The sequence below is a fragment of the Aricia agestis genome, chromosome 18 (genome assembly GCF_905147365.1).
Source record: "Aricia agestis chromosome 18, ilAriAges1.1, whole genome shotgun sequence".
In the NCBI taxonomy this organism is placed as follows: Eukaryota; Metazoa; Arthropoda; class Insecta; order Lepidoptera; family Lycaenidae; genus Aricia; species Aricia agestis.
In genome coordinates this window covers 4,404,091-4,426,718 of record NC_056423.1, presented here as the reverse complement: position 1 = coordinate 4,426,718, position 22,628 = coordinate 4,404,091, and the positions used below count along the sequence as shown (strand labels likewise).

The window sequence follows — 22,628 nt, the reverse complement described above, 5'->3', positions numbered from 1 at the left end:
ACGCAAAAGTTCTAATAAAAATCTCTCTCATCTTAATTTAAAATCTAGTCTACTGAGGAATGACTCTTAATTGGAATAAAAAATGGATAATTTGTCCAGTTACAAAGCCTTAATTTGTGAAGGCTTTCCTGGAATTAGTACCGCCTGCAAAAAAATTGTTCCTTAATCAAAATCTCAAAGACTTGCTATTTCAATATAATAAATATTTTCATAGACATCTACATTTATAAACGAAAGATCTCGACTAAATTTAAGTTTAGTTAATGCTAAATTAAATTTTTTATACCAACATTGTACTTATGCTAAAGTTTCTCGTCTGTTATTAATTTAACACGTACTGTTCCTTACCACGCTTCATTTTAAATACACTGATTAGATTAGTTGTTGTTGTGTTTTTTTTTATGAAATACGGGGGCAAACGAGCAACTTCCGTCACCCATGGACACTCGCAGCATCAGAAGAGTTGCAGGTGCGTTGCCGGCCTTTTAAGAAGGAATAGGGTAATAGGGGAGGGTAGGGAAGGGAATAGGGTAGGGGATTGGGCCTCCGGTAAACTCACACACTCGGCGAAACACTGCGCAAGCGCTGTTTCACGCCGGTTTTCTGTGAGAACGTGGTATTTTCCCGGTCGAGCCGACCCATTCGTGCCGAAGCATGGCTCTCCCACGTGTATAAAATTGTGTTTTGAGTCTTGGAAAAGGGCCTATGTTCAATCCGAAAAAATGTGAGTTCCTTAACTTTTATGAGGCTTTATTTTATGTTTTTTTTTCTATAGACCTCACGGAGCGAGACCTTTCCATCGAATGCAAAACCGTGGAAATCGGTTCGTGCGTTCTGGAGTTATAGCGTCAGGAAGGAAAACCTGACTTATTTTTAGTCATCCACTGGTCCGACTCGCACTTGGCCGACTATCCTTACATACTCATTGCTGATCGTACGTATATTTAAGGGGACTGTGCCCTATCGCATTCGATTTGCTCGTCCGCCATCTTTATTAAAAGATTAGGCCGTATTTGTTGACAAGGATCGTGAAAATACGGAATTTACATACACAATTTTGCAGTTATCATTTTGATGGATTCTTTATTGGGCAGAACTCTTTTTTCGCGGTAAAAAGTGTCATGTCAAAAAATTACAATTAATAAGTATAAAATGTCAGAAATATTGACATGGTCAATTGACCATTATTGCTTTAAAGTCAAATATTGTCCATATACACACTAATTGAAAAAAGCCGAGTGTTGGCCGAGTGGTGAAACTTGACTCATGTATTATATTTCGCTTTGTTTATCGGGTAGAAACCGTACCATTTTTCCGAGGTAAAAGGTTTCCTATGTCCTTTCCCGGGGCTCAGATTTTTATCAAATCTATTCAGCGGTTGAGGTGTGAAGATATAACAGACAGACAGACAGAATATTAGTATGTATATGTCCTAAATACCACATTAGACCAAACACTCAGAATTCCATTTAGCGCATACGAAGGCTCAAGCAACATTTAATATTTTATAAACACTCTAATTTATTCTATATCCATGGTGAGATTAAGGTAGTTGGGTTATCACTTGGTACTGAGAGGTGTGCAACTGACAGCCACGGACCCGGACCCTCCGCCTCAGAATAGGGACATACAGCATAGACGGAGCGATAATAATCAAGATAAGAAATCGATTCACGGCTACGCAGATTCACGGATTCACAGATTCACGGATGATGGTGAGAAGAGAAGTGACCGAAGCTATAAAGTGCTTACGACATCATGGGCATAATTTTACGTTTTCGGACTATTTTTAACGGGTTCAGAGGTCTTAGTCGAATATGCATTCGCCATTTTGGATAGCGAAGTTAGAAGCAAGTTAGAAGAAGAGATTTGACTCTGACATATCGTTAAATATTATCTCGGCACCAGTGATTTATGACAAATCTCTTTTTCACGGAATCAAGCCGAATTTCCGTGGCGAAAGTTCGGCTAGATTCCGCCTGCAATGTTATATTTAAATTACCGATGACACACCATGCCGAAATTCCCTCTCGTTATACTTATATTGTATGCGTTTGACATTGCTGACGTAATCATGCGGAATTTCCGCCGCGGAACTTCAGCATATTGTGTTTACTCTTTCACTCTTATGGGTTTTTGGCTTTAATGTTTGTGAAGCAGCTATTCTCGGTATTTTCAGCCTGCTTCTATGTTTTATCCTTTCTCTATGTCCTCCGTCGTCCCTTTCTCACCGCATTTGAATATTATACGCCATTAACATAATAATAGTTGCCGCACATCCCAATTATTATTATCTCTACCTTCGTTTCGTTAACACGAAAACTTTATGAAACTAGAATATTTTTAATTAATTTTGAGTTACCTGAATATTATTGTTTGAATTTATTAGCACTGAAATTCGTATATTATGAAAACTGTACATTACGTGGTATATTATTTTAGGTCTGTTCGTAGGACACTGGTATGTTCGTGCCAAATTCCATCAAAACTAGGTAAATCCGAAAGGCAAAATGCGAAAGTGTGTCTGTCCGTTACCTCTTCACGCCCAAACCGCTGAACCGATTTTGCTGGAATTTAGTTTAGAGCTACGAATAATAAAAACTAGTTTAGAGATACTTTGAGTGATAATTAAAAACTACTCCTCTCATAATGTCAAAATCTCAACATTATCTCGACGAAACTCTATAAAAATGTGTTATTTCGATGATAGATCTACGCGAGAAAAAATGATTGTCATGCTAGGGTCAATAGAGATGAAGAGACAAACCATCAAACATCGAGAAAACATGTAGAGTGAGATATCTCGTTGGCGTATGCTAGGCAGGCAGTGCGCTTAGCATTATCTACATGTTTTTTAGATGTTTGATGGTTAGTCTTTTCATCTCTATTTTGCTATTGACCCATGACCTAACATGACATACATTTTTTCTCGAGTAGATCTATCGTCAGAATCTATCGACAATGTCAAAAAATTATTTTGACATTATGTCGATATCGACAATATAACTACACACACAGATATAGATCAAGATAGATACCGCATGTGTACTTCGCGTGCCATATCGCGTTCCCAAACGACGAGCAATAGTCGTCTTTCGAAAGTTTGTTCTTTAGTCTGCTATCGGAATCGGACGCCAATCGAAATTTCAAAAATGCCTAAATGTCTAATTGAAGGGTTTTTTACAAAAACTACATAACTAGCATTTTTTGTGATTTCGAGATTTTGACAACACTGGATTCCTTAAAAAAAATGGAATAACAAAGTGTATGTCGTTTTTAAAAAAACAACCAATCTTACAAGTCATAGCCTTTTAAAAAACGACTACTTTTGCAAGAACTACAAATCTTTTTTAGATTTTCACAAAAACAATTTATGTGAACGCATTTTAGCAGTTTTTGTAAAAAAATAACGTCACTGATAGCTGTCAAACGAACATCGTTCTATGTTAAGAAAAAATTTTTAGAGCCATTTTTCCTGAAGCAAAGTAAACCTGCCATGAGAATAAAAGAAGTACGAATGTTAAAAATTAAAAAAAGAAAGTCCTTTTGTATTTGTTAAATACAACTTTACTGGTGAATGGACAAAAATCCATATCCGTACAAAACGTGCGCTTCCTAATGATGCTATCCTTGAACCATTATACAAAAATAAAATACCACTCAACCCAAACAAGGCTGCTGATTTAAAAAGATTAAAAACATTTCTTAGTGATTCTTCGAAATTGGATTTCTATAATCAAATTTTAGCAGGAAGTGAAGCTGAAGAAACTCCAAGCTCCAGTTATGTTGAAATTGAAAATGAAGACAATAGTAGTGGAGAAGAATAAAGTCTTTGTAATGTTGTTTGCATTAAAGAAATAAAAGTATTGCTTCTTTCCCTAATTTATTTCAAGTGTTAGCTAGTGTTATCTGTGCCTAGCATATAGCATCAAATTTAGTTTATTCATTATAAACATACACACATGTGAAAATACAAAACTTTCCCCTTTATAATATTGGTGTTGAAAGAATATTATATAATAATATTATGTATGTAGAACTTTTAGCAAAAACAGGTTAACTATTTTGTTTTGTTACAAAAACAACTAAACTGTTCATTTTTTACATAAACAACATATGTACAACCCATAAATTTTCATTTTTTTTAAAACTGGCTAAAGTTATATGTACAATTATTATAACATATGTTTAAATATCTCTGTGGTGGCAATATATCAGAATATGGTATTTCAGAAAACATTATTTTGCATCAGCATAAGTTTTTTATATTTCCTGAAAAATAATGAAAGTAAAAGTTATGTAATTTTTGTAAAAATCCCTTCAATTGTGCCGTATTGAACTGTAGAAATTCGAATAGAAACGTTGGCCTAGATAATGGACACGTTTCTTATCATCGGTACGTAAGTAAGTAGGAAAAAGTGGCACGCTCGTTTTCATACAAATGGGGGGAGGAGATACCGCATGTATCTATCTTGATCTATATCTATGACTACACACGAGAGTGAGATATCTCGCTGTACGCGCATGCTAGACGCACTGGTAAAGGACATAAGCTACTTTTTATCTGGTTGCGAGTATAAAGCAAAACAGCGTTTGCCGTGTCAGCTTGTAATAAAACGATTTCCAACGAGGTAACGGTGTAAACATTAAGCTGTAAGTTCGTTTAAGTGTAATCAAGAAGAAAGCCCGCGGCGCCTTGTCAACTGTAATCTCGTCAACTGCATCTCGGAGTTAATCGAGGGTTAATTCCCCGTTAACTGGCGTTTAGCGCGCACTAAATAGCAAAAAGAGTTTAAGCAATAATCTTATTAGCTGGTATTTATATTGACAAAAATTTAAAATACTGCGTTCGAATTTTGATTGAAATAAGGCTCCAGTAGCCTTAATAGCACGGCCACCAGAAGAAATGCGAAAGTATGGACAAACTTTGGACATAAACTAAAGGTCCCGTTTCGATCTTTACCGCGGCCAATAGCGACCGACAAAAATTCAATTAAAATGCCACTTTATAACAGACTATAGTTTTTTTTTTAAAATGAAATAAGGGGGCAAACGGGTCACCTGATGGACACTCGCAGCATCAGAAGAGCTGCAAGTGCGTTGCCGGCCTTTTAAGAGGGAATAGGGTAATAGGGGAGGGTAGGGAAGGGAAGGGAAGGGAATAGTTGAGGGTAGGGAAGGGAATAGGGTAGGGGTTAGGGGATTGGGCCTCCGGTAAACTCACTCACTCGGCAAAACACAGCGCAAGCGCTGTTTCACGCCGGTTTTCTGTGAGAACGTGGTATGTATCCGGTCGAGCCGGCCCATTCGTGCCGAAGCATGGCTCTCCCACGGTTAAATGACATATAGTTATAGTATATACTATATGTCATAGAGTAGGATATTATTTGAATTTTTAGGACTATAGTCTGTCATAAAGTGCCATTTTAATTGAATTTTTGGGAACGAAAAAAGATCGGAACGCTACCTAGTTTATCTCCACAGTTTGTCCATACTTTCGCATTTCTACTGGTGGCCGTGCTAAGGCTACAGATGGGTATAATGGTACCAATTGAAACATCCTGTATTATTGCGCTGTAAATAAATACACCATTTTATGTAGTCTTGTTTACAGTTTTGTTTCTATCTAGATCTGAAATACTAAAAACGGTCTAGACCTTACATTTTGGTCAGGAATACTCATGAATAAAGTTGACTTTCATACGAAATAATATACAATAATAGATTGTTTTGTCCCAGAAATAAAGATCAGGCTGTAGCAGACTAATTAGAGCCGCAATCTTACTGTCGTCTTCACGCCTACACCTTTGATTTGATGGATATACTTTGGGCCCCGGGAAAGGACATAGTTTCTTAGGACATAGACATACCTTTTTTTTACAAAAATGTACGGTTCCCGCGCGATAAACTAATTTTGGCGCAAAGAGTTGCAGGCGACATCTTCTTCTAAATTAACAAAATGAAGGATATGTTTTTCGATCAACTGAAGGGATAGTATCATAAAGTTTAAAACACTGATTTAAGAGAATCTCGATATAGTATCTCGTTAAAAATTCAATCATGGATAAGTCATAAGACGCTACTTTTTACTGCGTTTTATAAGTCAGAGATACACCATGAGGCAACCTTCCGATCCGTTCCGATCAACGCGACACGACCGCGGACAAAATTTTAAATAAAATGCAACTCTATGAAATCGGCTGTAGGTTCCATTTTGCTTTACGCCAGTGGCGATATAACGCAGCGGCATGGCTCGCTAGGCCAAAGTCGGTAGAAAATGAAACCTATAGGCTATATAATAAAATTATAGCATTGTTCAAAAAATCCGTAAAAATCTACAACGCCGCAGCACGCGACTCGGAAATTTTTCTTTTTCAATTTTTTTACGATATACTCGTATTGTTTTTGCGATACAACGCTGCAACGCAGTGGCCCTATAACCTATGTCATAAAATATTATATATGAATTCTTGTCGGTCGCGGTCGCTTGCGGCAAATATCGCAAAGGCTCAGGCTTCAGTCTTGAAATCAGCGAACAGCGAGGCGTGAGCGGCGGCGGCGGCGCACAATGTATAGATTTATATGGAGAAACCGTCTAGTACGCCGTGTGCCGTTCGCCGCTAGACAGCTTATCCATATTATTCTATACATCGTCACGCGCCGCAGCCGCTCCCGCCCCGCTGCCCGCTGATTTCGAGACTGAAGCCTTAAAGTAGGACGTAAAAACCTTTTTACGTGCAGATCAAGTCGTGAATACTAATAGGAATGTTTGGATATGTGATTTAGGACGAAACGCGGAAAAACCACTCAATCTTAATGGTAGATTAAGCGAAAGCGAACATCAATATTATCATTTTATCATTTTCTAACGTACTCAAAGAGATTTAATGATTACACTTAACTTAATTTAATGAAGATTTAGACATGTGCTTCATACATTTTCGGACTAAATAAAATTAAAGATAAGTAATCTTTAAAGTCAAATACTGCCATAAAAGCAAATGCAATACATTACAATGAAACACTAAGGCGCAGCGCAGACGACAGACTATCCGTGACGCACTTTTTAGTCTGTGGAAATAGAACCTATGCAATTATATGCAGTAACGCACACGACGCGCATTTTTTTTGCATAGGTTCTATTTCCACAGATTAAAAAGTGCGTCACGAATAGTCTGTCGTCTGCGCTGCGCCTAAACAGAGTCTTATATATAAAATTCTAGTGTCAATGTTAGGGCGCATACTCCTCAGAAACGGCTTTACTGATTTAAACCAAATATGCATAATTGCATATTCAGTGGGTCTGAGAATCGGCTACTGGGTACTTTTTATATTGATAAATGCATTTGTTGAATAAATAATAGTAAATTATTACAACTCGAGACTGACGGCGACCATTGTTTGTGCGACGGGATAGCGATGGACGTTGCCATGGTGACATAAGTACTTATTTAGTCACTTCAATAAAATAATACGGGCGATATACTTTATATGGCAAAGAAACGTTTGTCGGGACAGCTAGTAGTTATATAAAAATTCTTGAATAAACTATATAAGACTTCAAGTTTCTCCACAGTTAGTTATAAGTACATTAATTTACATAACTTAGTTATTCCCGAGTTGAATTAACCTGGAGCATAAAAACAAGAGCTTTCTGTCTTTGTTATTCAAATTTAGAAGAGATATTTTAAAAATGTCAAGTCCTAAAAAGCACCAATTTAAGTGGGTCTTAAGGTGCTCTTACACTTTGACGATTTACATAGAAAACATGGTATTCAGAGGACAATCGGTAGTTTAGGCACAAAGACACAAGAAAAAGACCTACAAGCTCAGTAAAACCTAATTATTGCAGTATGCCTTTGAAAAAATAGTGTTTCCATGAATACTAAGTTACTTCAATAGGTTACATACTTTAAGTTAAAAAAGTTCAGACGTCTTTTTCTCAATCAAAAGTAGCCCATGAGCCATGCGTTAAACTCACCGCACTCAGACCAACTGTCTTAATTAAGAGGATACACCAAAAGTGAGAGAAATTGAAAATAGGTATTTGAAAATGTATTGCTGTCTCACCAATCTCAAGTCTCCCACCGCAGAGCGCGATAGAGACAACACGACAAAAGTTCTAATAAAAGAACAGAAAATCTTCGATTCGTTGTCCGCTGATTCCTCCTCCAAAACTTAACCGATTTAAGTACTTTTTTCATTAAGAATTAAAGCAAGGTTTGAGCTGTGTTCCTACGTTTTATTTTTTTTTTGTATATTCTAGCCAGTTTAAACTCCATAGATTATACTTTGTCAAACTCTTTATTAAATTGAAGTTTAACCATCATTGTCTCTTTAAGCGGCCGTTAAAATATATATTGTACTAGATAGCGCCCGCAACTCCGTTTCGCCAAAATTCGTTTATCGCGCGGGAACCGTACATTTTTCGGAATAAAACTATCCTATGTCGTTTCTCGAGACTCAAAGTATCTCCATGCCAAATTTCAGCAAAATCGGTTTAGCGGTTCGCGCGTGAAGAGGTACCAGACAGACAGACAGACAGACGGACAGACAGACAGACAGACACACTTTCGCATTTATAATATTAGTATGGAAGTATGGATTTAACACATTTTGTTAAAAGTTTGTTTACGAGTGTGATATAAAGAAGTGTAACCATAAAGTTAAGGTAAGTGCTAACTCACCTTGAAAACGACTTACACTCAGATTTATGTGTAAAACTAAATCGGTGAGCATCATAAAAGACTTTTATCCGACGTTTAGTAACGGCCGGCCGAAAAAATCCTTAGTAAAATAAAAATAAATTGTTATTGCTTAGATTTTTTACGATTATCTGCGCTGTAACTGTTGAAAATAACGAAATAAGTCGCAGTTACACTAGTACAATCACATAAAATGTCAAAACGGATATACTAGCTAGTTCTGGATATAGTGCGTTGTAACTCAGCGATTCAGATCGAATACAAAATACAGACGGTTCTTCAAAGGAGGTCAACACCGGTTTTTCATTCATGAGTGTGTCCAACATTGCGAGGTTAGTTGAAGAACCACATACGAAAGTAAACACAGCGAGGCCAGAAGCTTAAACGAAAGATCACGCAAAGTGGCGTAGTTTTATGCATGTGTGTGTGTCCAACTATGCTATTGCGAGGCCAGAAGTTTAAACGAAAGATCACGCAAAGTAGCGTAGTTTTATGCATGTGTGTGTGTATCCAACATTCAGGACTTGGTAACACTAAGCATACTACTGTTCTACGGGTTGAACTACTATGTATGAAATATGATGCTAAAGAGTAAAGGCCTGTTTCAGCACTAGCTGATAAGTGCCGGATAGGCTATCCATTGCACTTAACTTGACAGATAGAGTATGGACAATCTGTCAAAAAGTTATGGATAGCGTATCAGGCTCTTTATCAGGAAGAGGTCAAACAGGCCCTAGGTAGCGATTATGACGTGTGGCCGCGCCACACCGGAATGGCAGCGGCGAGGCGAGCACTTTTAGTGTCATGTGATTTTAAACTTTATCTTCATTATTGTAATACATAGTATCGCTTGAGAAGTTTACGGCCGCCCGCGGCAGCTCGTGGCCGCTGGCGGCCGCGATTTCCCAAGCGATATTAGTAGTTAGACACTGAAAGTGCTCGCCTCGCCGCTGCCATTCCGGTGTAGCGCGGCCCTAATTAGTGTCCTCAGTTAAAACAAAATTTATGTTGGTTTTTTATTTGAGTTTGGCGCCAACATAATCGCGGGAAGAGCTAACTCTAGTTTTTTACTAGCTTTTTATAGGCATATTCATAGTTCAGAGTTCAGACATAACTTTTATTACTCCCACATAAGTTTGATCTGATACGATTTTTATTGAGTTTAAATGCGTCACCTCGTTCAATTATTCCCCTCGTCATTGGCTGAAAGCGAACGAAATTAAAAACACGTTTAGAACTATTGACACATCAGAGAGAAATTAATGAATAATTCAAGGTCGCGACCAAGGTGAAGAGCGTGGTGAAATTTTAAATGGTACATTAAGGAACACCACATTGCGTCATTCAGACACCATTCCGACCGAAAACACCGAGCCGAAACCATGTCCTTATACACGAGTAACACGTTGTACCCCAATGTATCCATCCCCAACGGTTTTCCCGCCAAAATGGAGGAGAAACCACGGAACAAAACAATTTTTCTAGACGTAACGCCTGCGCGAACGCCGCATATGAAACCCGCGTCCGCTAACTCCATTGTCCCATTACGAAACAACCTGACCGATCCTAAGATATATAAAGATATCATCTACGAGAACATTAAGCCTGTCTTCCTCCTGCTGCGTATCATGGGTATCCTGCCGCTGACGAGACCATCGCCTGGTCTGAACGAGTTCGTGATAGCTTCTCCATCGATGCTCTACTCACTGTTCTGCTACGGGCTCCTGATTGGATATCTCCTCTACCTCTCGCTCCATAAGGTCCAGATTTTGCGGACGGCTGAAGGCAAGTTTGAGGAAGCAGTCATTGAGTATCTCTTCACGGTGTACCTGTTCCCCATGATGACAGTACCCATCATGTGGTACGAGACGAGGAAGATCGCTGGGATTCTAAACGGATGGGTTGAATTTGAGGTAACGTCTACGATGTTTAGCCTAAGCCACAGATTACTAATAGTAACAGCGTTGCTTGTAATTGCCATAAATATTACTGTAAAACTAAAGTTTTCTTAATTTATAAGTACCAAATAATGAGCTAGGTAAGTATATAAAGGCAAAAAATGTGTACAATTAAGTAGCTAGGTTTGTAACCCTTACCTTGATAGTAGTTTAGACTCTAAAGCATAAACTATTAGAACGCCAAATTTGATAAGCATATCGGAATAAAAGTGGTATACAATATATACCTATGTCATGCCTTTATATAGTAGATACAAGCAGATAAATATAATATCATATTTTAAACCAATTACCATTTATGATTTAAAGCAATTTCCTTACAGATCGCCTACAAAACCCTATCGAATCGGGTTCTCCCAGTGAAACTGTACAAGACGGCTCTCGCCATAGCTGTCATCATCCCGATACTTTCTACAACCTCAGTGATAGTGACCCATGTGACGATGCTGCATTTTAAGCTGATGCAGATCCTACCGTACATATTCCTGGAGATTCTGACTTATATCCTGGGCGGGTATTGGTATTTGCTCTGTGAGACTCTGAGCGTCTGCGCTAATATTCTGGCTGAGGATTTTCAGATGGTACTGCTTTTAGTTCTTTTATATCTATACTACAAGATATTATAAAGATGATTGTCGTTGAATCGCCCGCATAATTGGCAACAGATTTTTATGAAATTTGCTACTGAAAAACTTGGGATTTGCACGGACGAAGACGACAGCAATATCTAACTTATACTTTTCTTGGCTAAACGAGGCGGTAGAGGTCATTGACCTTTTTAGTCTAGGCGCTAAATAAAAACTGCTCGCACTGTGTTTAGAATATTGAAGAATAAAATTGACCTCTTCTAAGACACAGATTGTTACAGCTTTGTTGGCATTAAATAAATTTATTTCGAAAGTAAACAACTGATTTCCATTTTCTGACCTTAAAAGTACTTCTACGAGATCTACGCACTTGAAACGCAAAGAATTCCGTTCTTTTAAAATCTATTCATTTATAATTATGTTATAGGCGCTTAAAAACATAGGACCAGCGGGCAAAGTAGCCGAGTACCGCGCGCTCTGGCTGCGACTGAGCAAGCTGGCGCGAGACACTGGCATCGCCAACTGCTATACGTTTACCTTCGTAAACCTCTACCTATTCCTCATCATCACGTTGTCCATCTACGGTCTACTCAGCCAGATCTCCGAGGGGTTCGGCACGAAGGACATCGGTCTGGCTCTGACAGCGTTTTGCAGCGTCATGCTGCTTTTCTTCATATGCGATGAGGCTCACTACGCGTCGCACAATGTAAGTGTTGACTGGAAATTTGTGAGATCTTTACAGCAAATCTTAAATTTGGTAGCGGTTCTGTTATGCGCATTTACATACTTCTTAGACCTTAACATACAGGTAGTGTAACCACTAGCGTCACCAAAACCGGCGTAGCCGATTTCATTTAATCGTGACCAACTAGGCAGGAGTAATTTTATAGTGCCCAAGTGTGTGCGGTGTATAAGGCAGAACATTATTTCCTTTACTCTTGTTTAACTGTGTTTAAAAGTGGAACGGATGACCTACACGACTGGCGTGAGATCTGAAGTAGGACCGAGTTTTCCCGACGCATGAATCATATTTCTTGTCAGACAAACAGCGGGGCTAAAATGGTCGCTTTGAAGAATCATCATGATTCTTCAAAGCGACCATTTTACTACCATATATTGACTACCCTGAAAAATGAATCATAATATGATTGATTTTTCTAAAATCGCAAAATGCAACTCTGCTTGCAATTCATTTCTGTATTTTTGTACTGATTTGACATTTGTCAGTTTGACAGTTTTGACAATTCATTTGCTGAATTGATTAGAAGAATTGCTAAATGTGACCATTTTAGCCCCGCAGGTGATTAGCGTAATATGTTTTCGTAAATCTATAATTAATCGGTAATATTATAGATTGAGCCATAAGGTAATGTAACTTTTAATTATTGTTTAATTCTTCGATCGTGGATTCTTGGAAATCTATTGTTATTCTATTGTGTCGCTTATGGGGCTCGATGGGTTAATAGTTAATTAATATTCTCTCAATCATACTATTCGTACCAACTAAACTGCGAAAGCGTTTTTTTATTACTAACCTCACTCTTAAAATTTAAATCTCAAAAACGATAAGATAATAAAATATGTACTTTAACACCCGGGAAAAGACAAGAATAGCTGCAGTAGCAGCTATTCTATAAGAAGAAAATAAATGGAAAATCAAAATCGGTAAAATACATAAATAAAATACTCCTCGCCCTTTAACATTGGACATCATTACAATTTTGTTAAGTATAGTATCAATCACGTTGCAAGAAGGGACACAAACGCCTGAGGCGCGTTGGCAGTTGGCACCGCGCTCATTACTAACTCACAATATAAAACTTTGAGGTATCCATTACCAAGAAGGATCCGTAGGTGCGCTCGTGTGAATTTTTGACAATACAAAAAAAAATATTTTTGAATTCCGAACTATCGATTTTTTTTTCTGAGTTTTTTACACACTGGCCACTGCTTTACAACAACTTCAAAGAGAATGTCATATACTACGAACAACTTGATTTTAATGTTCTAGCTTTTTCCCGTAGTATTTTGGTGGACTTTGGAGTCTTGTTGGTTTTTTCTGGAGGTTGGAGTAGTTTTCTTTGTTTCAATCGAACGACTTCGGGCTTTTCTATAACTCCCAGCTTTACTGAGTATATAATATACTTAATATAATGTGCGTGCATGCTAATAGACTAGTCTGGTTTCAAAGTGGATTTAAGGAGTGAGCACACAGGGACGGGCCGTGCCGGAGCTCAGCGCGCCGGGGCTCATCGCAAAAATCCGCCTCCATACAATTTGTATGGAAGCGGATGCGCGTATCGCACACTGTGTCGGGGCGCAGCGGATTTCCGCTTCCATAAAAATTGTATGGAGGCGGATTTTTGCGATGAGCCCCGGCAAGCTGAGCCCCGGCACGGCCCGTATCAGTGTGCTCACTCCTTTAAATAACAATAAAGACGTGTATTATTCTTTTTAAGTACTTGTATTTAGAAAAGAGATGAATGCACTTTATTGTAACAAAAAACTAGCAAACCATGGCCCAGACACGCCCAAATGAGTATCGCCTGAAGAGCAGGGCCGGATTTATATATTATATGAGTATAGCCTATAGGCCACTTTAATTTTGCCGCCCCTATGTACGGACTCTGCCACCATCCTAGGACGCTGCCGCCCATAGGCCATAGCCTATACTGCCTACACATAAATCCAAAGCTGCTCAAGAGCCATCATACTTTTTTATTTTTCCAGGTCCGAACGAATTTCCAGAAGAAACTATTAATGGTGGAGCTCTCCTGGATGAACACGGACGCCCAGACCGAAGTCAACATGTTCCTCCGGGCCACCGAGATGAACCCCTCGCAGATCAGCCTCGGTGGATTCTTCGATGTCAACAGGAATTTGTTCAAATCTGTAGGTTTTTTTTTCCTAAAGGTGACACCGTAATATTGCAGCGCGGCGGGGCGACGTGACGCGACTTGACCATGATAATATCCAAAATATGTTCTTTTTATGAAATCGTATGAGCCAAGCTGCACTTAGCGGCAGCCGACAGCAACGCTACGCGTATTTTTCGAAGCGAGCGTCGCGTCGCTTTGCTGCAGAGTAGTGTCGCTTAGTGTGGTCTCGCCTTTATGTTATGGGTAAGATAGGGTACCCAAAGTTCAAGATAACAGTCATTGTGCTCATAACCTTAGGTCCATATTGCTCATAATTGCATCATAACATCAATGGTAATAGAAATTATTTTTCAGCTTCTAGCGACAATGGTCACCTATCTAGTTGTGCTGCTACAATTCCAAATAAGCATACCGGACGAGGGACCAAGGAATATTAAAAGCGATAGATATGACAACGAGACATCCGGCGTCACAGACGCTACTACATTAACCACGACTGTAGCAACTACAATCTTGACCACAATGGCCAAAAAGAAAAAGAAAAATTAAGTTGTAGATAAATTAGTATTAGATTTAGGTATTGCTTATAGATTAGGCTCTATTGTAATGATAAAATATTTAGATAGCTAGTAATAAAATTAGAAACATAATAATAAATAATATTAATCTGTATTCAATTTCTCACCTTAAGGTTGTGGCGACTCTGTCGCAACTGTAGTTTAAGTTTTATAATGTATAGATTAATTATAGAGAGCAACACTAGATAATTTGTTTAAGGTTCACCATTTAAGACGTATAAAAAAAACTACTGGATAGAACTCGTTCGAACCAATTTTCGTTGGTAGTTTTTTGTAGTGTAGTAATGTACAATTGTACATCATATATATTTTTTAGACTTATCCATGCCCCTACTTTAGAAGTTAGAGGGGGGGGGGGGGAGACACATTTTACCACTTTGGAAGAGTGTCTCTCGGAAACTATTCAGGTTAAAAAAAAAATATTTTGGAAACCTCAACATGATTTTTGAAGACCTATCTATATTCCATCATAGATACCCCACACGCATAGGTTAGATCATAGTTTCTCAACCTTATTTTGCTCACCGCCCACTTTGAGAATATGTTTTTTTCTAGAGCTAGGGGATCTTAATTTTACTTACCATCTGTTGCGAATTTAAAACAGCTATTGCCACGATTATATTTAAATATAACATATTATATATTATAGTCGTAAGACAGGAATATTACCCCTATCCTATTTCTGAGTTTAAAATGAAGAATGAAAGAAGAATGTTTCAATGGGAATAATTAAAACGCATGCTTAGTTATATTGAGCAATATTTTGCATATATAAATACGTGCACACGTGATAAAAATGATAACAATACTTACCTACAAAAACAAAAATTAAACGATATTAATTTTTAATTTACTTAAGTACGTGATTAGCGTGTATTTTTTGCCTTTATAGACCATATTTTTTAATCTACCCACGCCCCATCTGCGCCATCTCAATGCCCCCTAATTTTCTCTGGGTCTTCTACTGCCCCCCCGAAAGTCTCAAACGCCCACAGGGGGGCGTTATCGCCCACGTTGACAACCTATGGGTTAGATGAAAAAAAAAATTTTCTATTTCAGTTGTATCTATGAGGACCCCTAAATTTTTTTATAATTTTTCCATTTTTGTATCAAAATCTTAAAGCGGTTCACAGAATACATCTACTTATTAAGTTTCAATAGTATAGCTCTTATAGTTTCGGAGAAAAGTGGCTGTGACATACGGACGTACAGGCAGACAGACAGACATGACGAATCTTTAAGGGTTCCGTTTTTTGCCATTTGGCTACGGTACCCTAAAAATCAGCTTGTTAGGGTTCCGTTTTAGGGTTCAGTAGTCAACCAAGTTTTGTTGATTACAGAACCCTATATTATATAACGGAAGCCTAACGAGCTGATTTTTGTATATTATTAGATTAGTATAGGAGAAGGTGGTATATGTGGCCCCCCACTTTGATTAAATTTTGCCGGGAATGTGAAAGAGTGATGTTGTGTTTTTGTATTATTTTCCTAAATTGTGTTACCTGAGTTTTTAATGTGTAATATTGGTAGGATATTAACCATTAGATATCCGTCATCGTGCACAAGTGTAGGAAAATGATGCAATATCCAGAAACGTGATATTTTGTCTTCCTCTTCTTCTTTTGGCGTAAGCAGTAAAGCGTCTAACACTACTGAATCGACCGACTTGACATCTTGACTGTATTGACTTTTACTAAGACTTTGACTAGACTTTAGACCTGTAGAAAAATGATGCTGATAACTGAATATTGTTTTCCCGCCATAATGGGGAAGATTTCATAGTCAGAGGGCGCCACGCGTATGATCTATTTACATTCTATGGTTTAGAGCGGTTCATACGAAATATTTTTGTATAACGTTTACCTGTGCCACGTTTACCTGTCTGATGTTTACCTGTGCAATGTATTGTACCTGGAAATTAAATCAGCTCAAAGAAGAATTAAAGAAGAGGGGTGCTTCCTGTAGTGGAAGAAAGGCAGACCTTGTAGAGAGCTTAGTAAATAAAAGTAAATAAATTACTACAGTACTTTATATTTTCTTGGTGAATGTTTTTACTGATTAACATTAAACCCTTGACCATAATTCTATGAACCTTTATTCACTTCGTTTATTATTGTTTGTGAAAAACAAGTTCTAAGCTATCTTCTGCTTTTGTAGGTTTAAGAAACGTATGATAGAAATTTTAACTTCACTGATAAATCATGTCCTTCAGAACCAGTACAAACCGAAGTTATGGTCATACCAAAACACGATTATTATAAAGATATAAACAGCAATAAACATCAAATACAAGAGTATTTTGGAGAGTGAGTATATTAATTCATTTAATAAACTTTTTGTACCTATAAAAGATCATTTTTCATAATCAGGAAAAAAGTTTGCTGTGTTACTCTACTTACTTAATTTTAATTCTTTCAGATGCAGTCAATCATTAATAAAGGGGAAAAGTTTATACGAGAATAGATACCTTCTTATATTAAGAGCTGTCTCGATAAATGATTTTACATAATATATAAAAGGTTCAGTATGAGGTTAATATTAAATTATACAAAAATGGTATATTAGAAGAGACTAATTGTGAATGAACAGCCGGATCTGGAGTTAATTCACATTGCAAGCATGTTGCTACTGTGTTGTTTGGTACAGTTGATATGATTGAACATAAAACTGTAGTAGGTATTAGAGGAAGTGTCCACTCAAAAGCTATAGAGTTTTCATCGCCCGAAGAAAAAATATTCTTCCTCACCTCTGAAAGCACAAAATTTACCATACAAAAGAATTAGAAGAAAAGTTTTATAATAATTTTCTGTAAAATAATGTCCACAAAATCGTAAATATGAAGATTGCGATTTCGCCAATTCTGGCCGTTTTATTGCTTTAGCCCACAACCTTTTCCTATTTTTATCTTTTGGGAACAAAAGATAACCATTTTCCTTGCATCCCGGCACTGCACACTTTGTCATTTTTATTAGATTTATTATAAAAACGTCAAAAAGATCTCAAATGTAACGATGCACAGATAGGCATAGCGGATCATAGGAATCGCGACACCTAGCGGAGAAAAATGGCAAAAATCTTCCCCATATACTCGACACTGGCCATGGTTAAATAGCCGAAGTGCCATAATAAGAAAAAGTATCCTCTTTGACAAATGACAGCTGTCAATTGTCATTTTCATTTGTGTCACAATAAACTAGTAATCTGTGGTGTCAATTCAAGTAATCTGTGTGTCAATTATTGTCTAATTTGTCACGAACGCAGAGAATATTCCGGAGAAATCTAGTGAATAATACATAAATTGTTTGAATCTAACGTTTATTTTGTGCTATTATAAATAAACAAGCAATCCCTAAAGAAATTCTGATCTAAAAAGTTACCATGGTGGACTACAGTAAGTGGAAAGACATCGAGGTAAGTGATCGTTTTTTGGCGTCGGCATTTTTCAAAAATGTGTTTATTCACACACATCGTACATACCAGATGTGATTTCTTTCACAAATAATGAATTATAACTTAAGTTTTTGTGAAATTTAAGTTTTGAAACATTACTTTTTCACTACAATATACTTTTTAGATATCTGATGATGAAGACGAAACTCACCCCAACATAGACACCCCATCGCTGTTCCGATGGAGGCACCAGGCCCGTATCGAGCGCATGGAGGAGCGCAAACGGGAGAAACAGGAGCACGAGCAAAGAAAAGCAGAAAACCATCGCAAAATCAACGAAACAAAGAAAAAAATCGCCGAAAAAGACGCAAACAGCACATCCCTAGAATCGTTAACAAAAGCCCTCGCGGAGTTGGAAAAGGAAGCGGCAGAGATTCAGAAGAAAGAGGATGAGTTAAAGAAAAAGGAAAAGCAGACTCCGTGGAATGTAGACACTATCAGCGAGCCGGGATTCACCAAAACCGTCATAAACACTAAACCACAGCGTTCCGGAGATGAGAACTTAACAGAGGAGGAGAAAGAATCCAAAATGAAGAAATTCATCAAGGAAAACGAGAAATTATTGAAGAAGTTTGGTATGCTACAGAAGTATGATGATTCAAAAAGGTTTCTTCAGGAGAATAGCCAGCTGGTCTGTGAGGAGACTGCCAACTATCTTGTCATCTGGTGTATCAACTTAGAAATGGAAGAGGTAAGAATTTATGCTAAATTCTATTAAACTACAAAGTCTACTGTCAGATGTCACTTTTGGTTGTCCAGTTTATCTAAGCTGAGTGTAAAAATAATGTAGGGAAAAAGATGGGATTATAATATACACTGTCTTTGAGAGGGATACTTTAAGAAAAAGACCAGAATTGACTTTAATTGCAAGAAAATATTAGAAAATAATGTAGTAATATTTTATGCATATTAATTCTGTTCAATCTTATTAGGCAATAATTACTGATTATCCCATATTGACTTAATTTCCTAGGGTAAAAAGTAGTCTGTACCCAAATCTAAAGCCTTAAACTACTACCATATTTTGTCATCAAATCTCTTCAGTAGTTTTGGATGAAAAGGTAATAAAATTCATACATACAAACTCTTGAATTAATTGTAAGAAGTCTATATAGAGAGGAATTAAAAGTAATATTTGACTGTTTTTTACAGAAACACGACTTAATGTGTCACGTTGCTCACCAAACAATCTGCATGCAGTACATTCTGGAGCTGTCCAAACAACTGGATGTGGACCCAAGAGCTTGCGTCGGCTCATTCTTCTCAAAGTAAATATGTTTTAAATTCTTAATAACTTATCAAACCCCTATTGGTAAAACAAGGGATTTCACAATGCCAACTAGTAATTTCTTTCAATACTGAAAACAGAGGTGTTATAAGGTTTTTACGTGTCTATGGCATCCTAGCATCCAAACAGATGGATCAATTTGAATCTAGTTTTGTTTATTTGAAAGCTGATTTAATTAAGAGTGTGTGAGCATCTTCTAGGTATTTGATTGGTTCAATATTTTGTAATCTGATTACTGACACTTATTAAGAGTTTTAGTATGAGATGTTTTTTTTATTATTTTACAATATCATCCTTTAGAATCCAAGTAGCTGAGAAGACATACAAGGACTCGTTCGACGATGAGCTAGAGCAGTTCAAAGCGAGGATCAAGAAGCGGGCTGCGGAGAAGATCCAGGAGGCGATCCGAGAAGCGGAGGAGGAGGAACGGAAGGCAAGGCTGGGTCCCGGAGGCCTGGATCCCGTTGAGGTGTATGATGAGCTGCCTGATGTAAGTATATTGACTAAGAAATACTCTTAAAAAATATCTTATTGAAATACAAAAATTTTAGGCAAATAACTAAAAAATAATGTAATGCTTATATTTCTCGTTTTTTAACTTGTGGAGGTTTTCTAGAAATAGAAATAAATTATAGGTGGCGCTAGTTTGAGGTAGTGCGGGCCCTTAAGCAAACACATATGTCTAAAGATGTTTTTTTTTACTTAGTTATAATATTATTATTGTATTTTGAGCTTGTATGGAACGTTAGTGTTAGGCAATGGCTGAGTTAAGAAGTTTAGAATCCAATGATACAGAATTAAAGTTTCTAATATTTTATACTGTGATATTATTCTATTAATTTGCTTCATTTTAACAGGAGCTAAAGAAATGCTTCGACGCACAAGACGTTCCAATGCTACAAGCGACAATTGCCAAAATGCCAGAGCAAGAGGCGGTGTATTATATGAAGAGATGCGTAGACGCAGGCCTATGGGTTCCCGGAAAAAATGATGAGGAACCCACCATGAAGGAGAACTCAACGCCGGAAAAATCAGAGGAACCCAAGACCTCTGTCAGTACTGATGACTTAGACTAAGCTTTTAATTGTAATTTTGTAAATAAGTTTTCATTTCATGCATTGTATAATTGTATGCATTTTTTAAATATTTAGTTGAAGTAACAATTTTATTTTGTAATTGTCTTATGTTGTTAATGATTGTAGTACTCAAAAAGTTTGCATTATTATAATATTGATGTTAAATTTCCGATATCTTTTGAATAGGTAATATGGTAGGTAATATGTAACAAATACAATTTATTTCTTGTTAATGTCATAAGACACATAAAAAAATAATATGATCAATAACATTTTTGTTCACTGTCCATAGTAAGTAAATAGCATTTACTACTTACTAACATCTTATAGTCAATAAAGACTCTGAAATTAAACTTTTGTTTTTGTCTGTTGGAATTGCATTTGGTAATTCAGTCTTAATTATTCGTTGATGTATGTAATATGAGTCTAAAAAGTCTGCGAGTCTGTTACTACCATAGGTTACTACACTCTAATGCCGTGGTCGTCAAATTGCGAGTCGCATGCGGCTCGCGGTCGTCAAATTGCGGGTCGCATGCGGCTCGCGGCCGTTATTTGTGCGGCCCGTGACAAATGGTCAACTATACTACACAATGGTTAAAATTACGCCATATTTAGCGATAAACGTAACCGGCTCAAAGTTTAGTTAACAATTAATATCATAAATATAACCTAATCCAGTTATTTTATGGTGTGGTAGAACTCGGTACCCGGTGATTACACCTACCGAGTAGAATGGCGAGATAATGTTCTCTACCATTTCAAGCCGAGAGTACTGTCTCGCCACTCTACTCGGCAGGTGTAGAAAAAGCATTAGTGTGAAACCGCTCGAGCGCCCTTTACATTGCTACTCTGCGGCCCGGCGCTGGCACTCACATTGTCATGTGTGGCCCTTGGCCAGTAAAGTGTGACGACCGCTGCTCTGAGGGTAAATTTATAATAGCGCAGAGTCGAAGCGCAGCGAAGCTAAGGTTGAATTTGTTATGTTCAGTTTTAATAATTCGCTTCGATGCGCTTCGACTCTGCGCTAGAACGTTATTTTTTAAACCTAAAATTTTTTTTTGCGGCCCGCGGCCGCGACACTAAGAGCCAATTCACACCGGATCGGCAGCGGCGCGAAGAGGCGCGCGCGGCGAGGCCGGCAGCGGCGCGAAGAGGCGCAGCGAGGCCGGCAGAGGCGCAGCGAGGCCGGCAGAGGCGGCTCGCGTCGCCGCGGGCGGCTGCTTGTGGACGCTCGCGGCCGCGCGCTACCTTCAGAGCGCCGCACAGTGGATCGAAAATCGAGTTTCATAGACATAGGAACTTGAATTTCCAGATGTCATTTTTTTGGGCTGAAATATGTTTTCCTAGTTGTTATTACATAATAAAATGTAAAAAGACTCATCTACGTGTAATAATAAGGGAGTAATAATTTTTTTAAGAAATTTTAGTATGGAGCCGACATGAAAAATGAGCATAATATCTCTGGAATCGTATGGTTGGCCGTTATATCCTCACACACTATTATAGTACTAATTATTACTCACATTTTGGCATATTTTGTATTACGGCACCATTTGTACTTCATTTTGTTTAATTAAAAACTGTCCATTGGTACTTTATTTTGGTTAATTAAAAACTTAATTCAAATAGAAAGAAGAAAGAAATTATTATGGTGATATAATGTATCAACCCTCTCTTTTTCAATGTTTATGTACTATTTAATTTTAACTTTTAATTTAATTTTATATATTTTATATGGGTTTATTGCCTGCAATAAATGATTATTATTATTATTATTATTATTATTTTTCCAGTGTCCCTACTCCCCAGTAACAATTTAAAACTTCCAACTGAATTAAATTAAATTAAATTAAATTGTCTGGAACTACTTGACATATTCTATTGTTTTTTTTTTTTGTTAAATGATCCGTGTTCTTTACTTTCATTAAAAAAATTGTAACTCCCTTATTATTACACGTAGCTGCGTCTTTTTAAATTTGATTATGTAATAACAACTAGGAGACAATATTTCAGCCCAAAAAAATTACATCTGGAAATTCAAGTTCTTATGTCTATGATACTCGATTTTCGATGTACCGTGCACCGCGCGTCCGTCGGCGGAAAGTGC

General features: G+C 37.4%; 2 protein-coding genes across 2 annotated transcripts; both read left to right on the top strand.

Annotated features, from left to right (window-relative positions):
* The first annotated feature begins 10,087 nt into the window (after nucleotides 1-10,087).
* Nucleotides 10,088-14,678, top strand: LOC121736167 (gustatory and odorant receptor 24). The gene is made up of 5 exons (XM_042127251.1): nucleotides 10,088-10,618; nucleotides 10,987-11,244; nucleotides 11,678-11,956; nucleotides 13,981-14,142; nucleotides 14,484-14,678. Exons 1-5 carry the CDS (start codon nucleotides 10,088-10,090, stop codon nucleotides 14,676-14,678), a joined length of 1,425 nt encoding a protein of 474 aa, XP_041983185.1.
* A 3,262-nt stretch (nucleotides 14,679-17,940) lies between these two features.
* Nucleotides 17,941-20,872, top strand: LOC121736169 (hsp90 co-chaperone Cdc37). Its single transcript, XM_042127255.1, has 5 exons — nucleotides 17,941-18,118; nucleotides 18,282-18,848; nucleotides 19,310-19,425; nucleotides 19,746-19,935; nucleotides 20,303-20,872. Exons 1-5 carry the CDS (start codon nucleotides 18,086-18,088, stop codon nucleotides 20,519-20,521), a joined length of 1,125 nt encoding a protein of 374 aa, XP_041983189.1. The 5' UTR covers nucleotides 17,941-18,085; the 3' UTR covers nucleotides 20,522-20,872.
* The last annotated feature ends 1,756 nt before the right edge of the window (nucleotides 20,873-22,628 follow it).

What these genes read in the sequence shown, in the direction of transcription:
- LOC121736167 (XM_042127251.1), top strand. Translation starts at nt 10,088, where the DNA reads ATGTCCTTATACACGAGTAACACGTTGTACCCCAATGTATCCATCCCC. An exon ending in ACGGATGGGTTGAATTTGAG is followed by an intron (nt 10,619 to 10,986) that starts GTAACGTCTACG and finishes ATTTCCTTACAG; the next exon opens with ATCGCCTACAAAACCCTATC. An exon ending in CTCACTACGCGTCGCACAAT is followed by an intron (nt 11,957 to 13,980) that starts GTAAGTGTTGAC and finishes TTATTTTTCCAG; the next exon opens with GTCCGAACGAATTTCCAGAA.
- LOC121736169 (XM_042127255.1), top strand. Translation starts at nt 18,086, where the DNA reads ATGGTGGACTACAGTAAGTGGAAAGACATCGAG. An exon ending in GTAAGTGGAAAGACATCGAG is followed by an intron (nt 18,119 to 18,281) that starts GTAAGTGATCGT and finishes TATACTTTTTAG; the next exon opens with ATATCTGATGATGAAGACGA. An exon ending in TGTATGATGAGCTGCCTGAT is followed by an intron (nt 19,936 to 20,302) that starts GTAAGTATATTG and finishes TCATTTTAACAG; the next exon opens with GAGCTAAAGAAATGCTTCGA.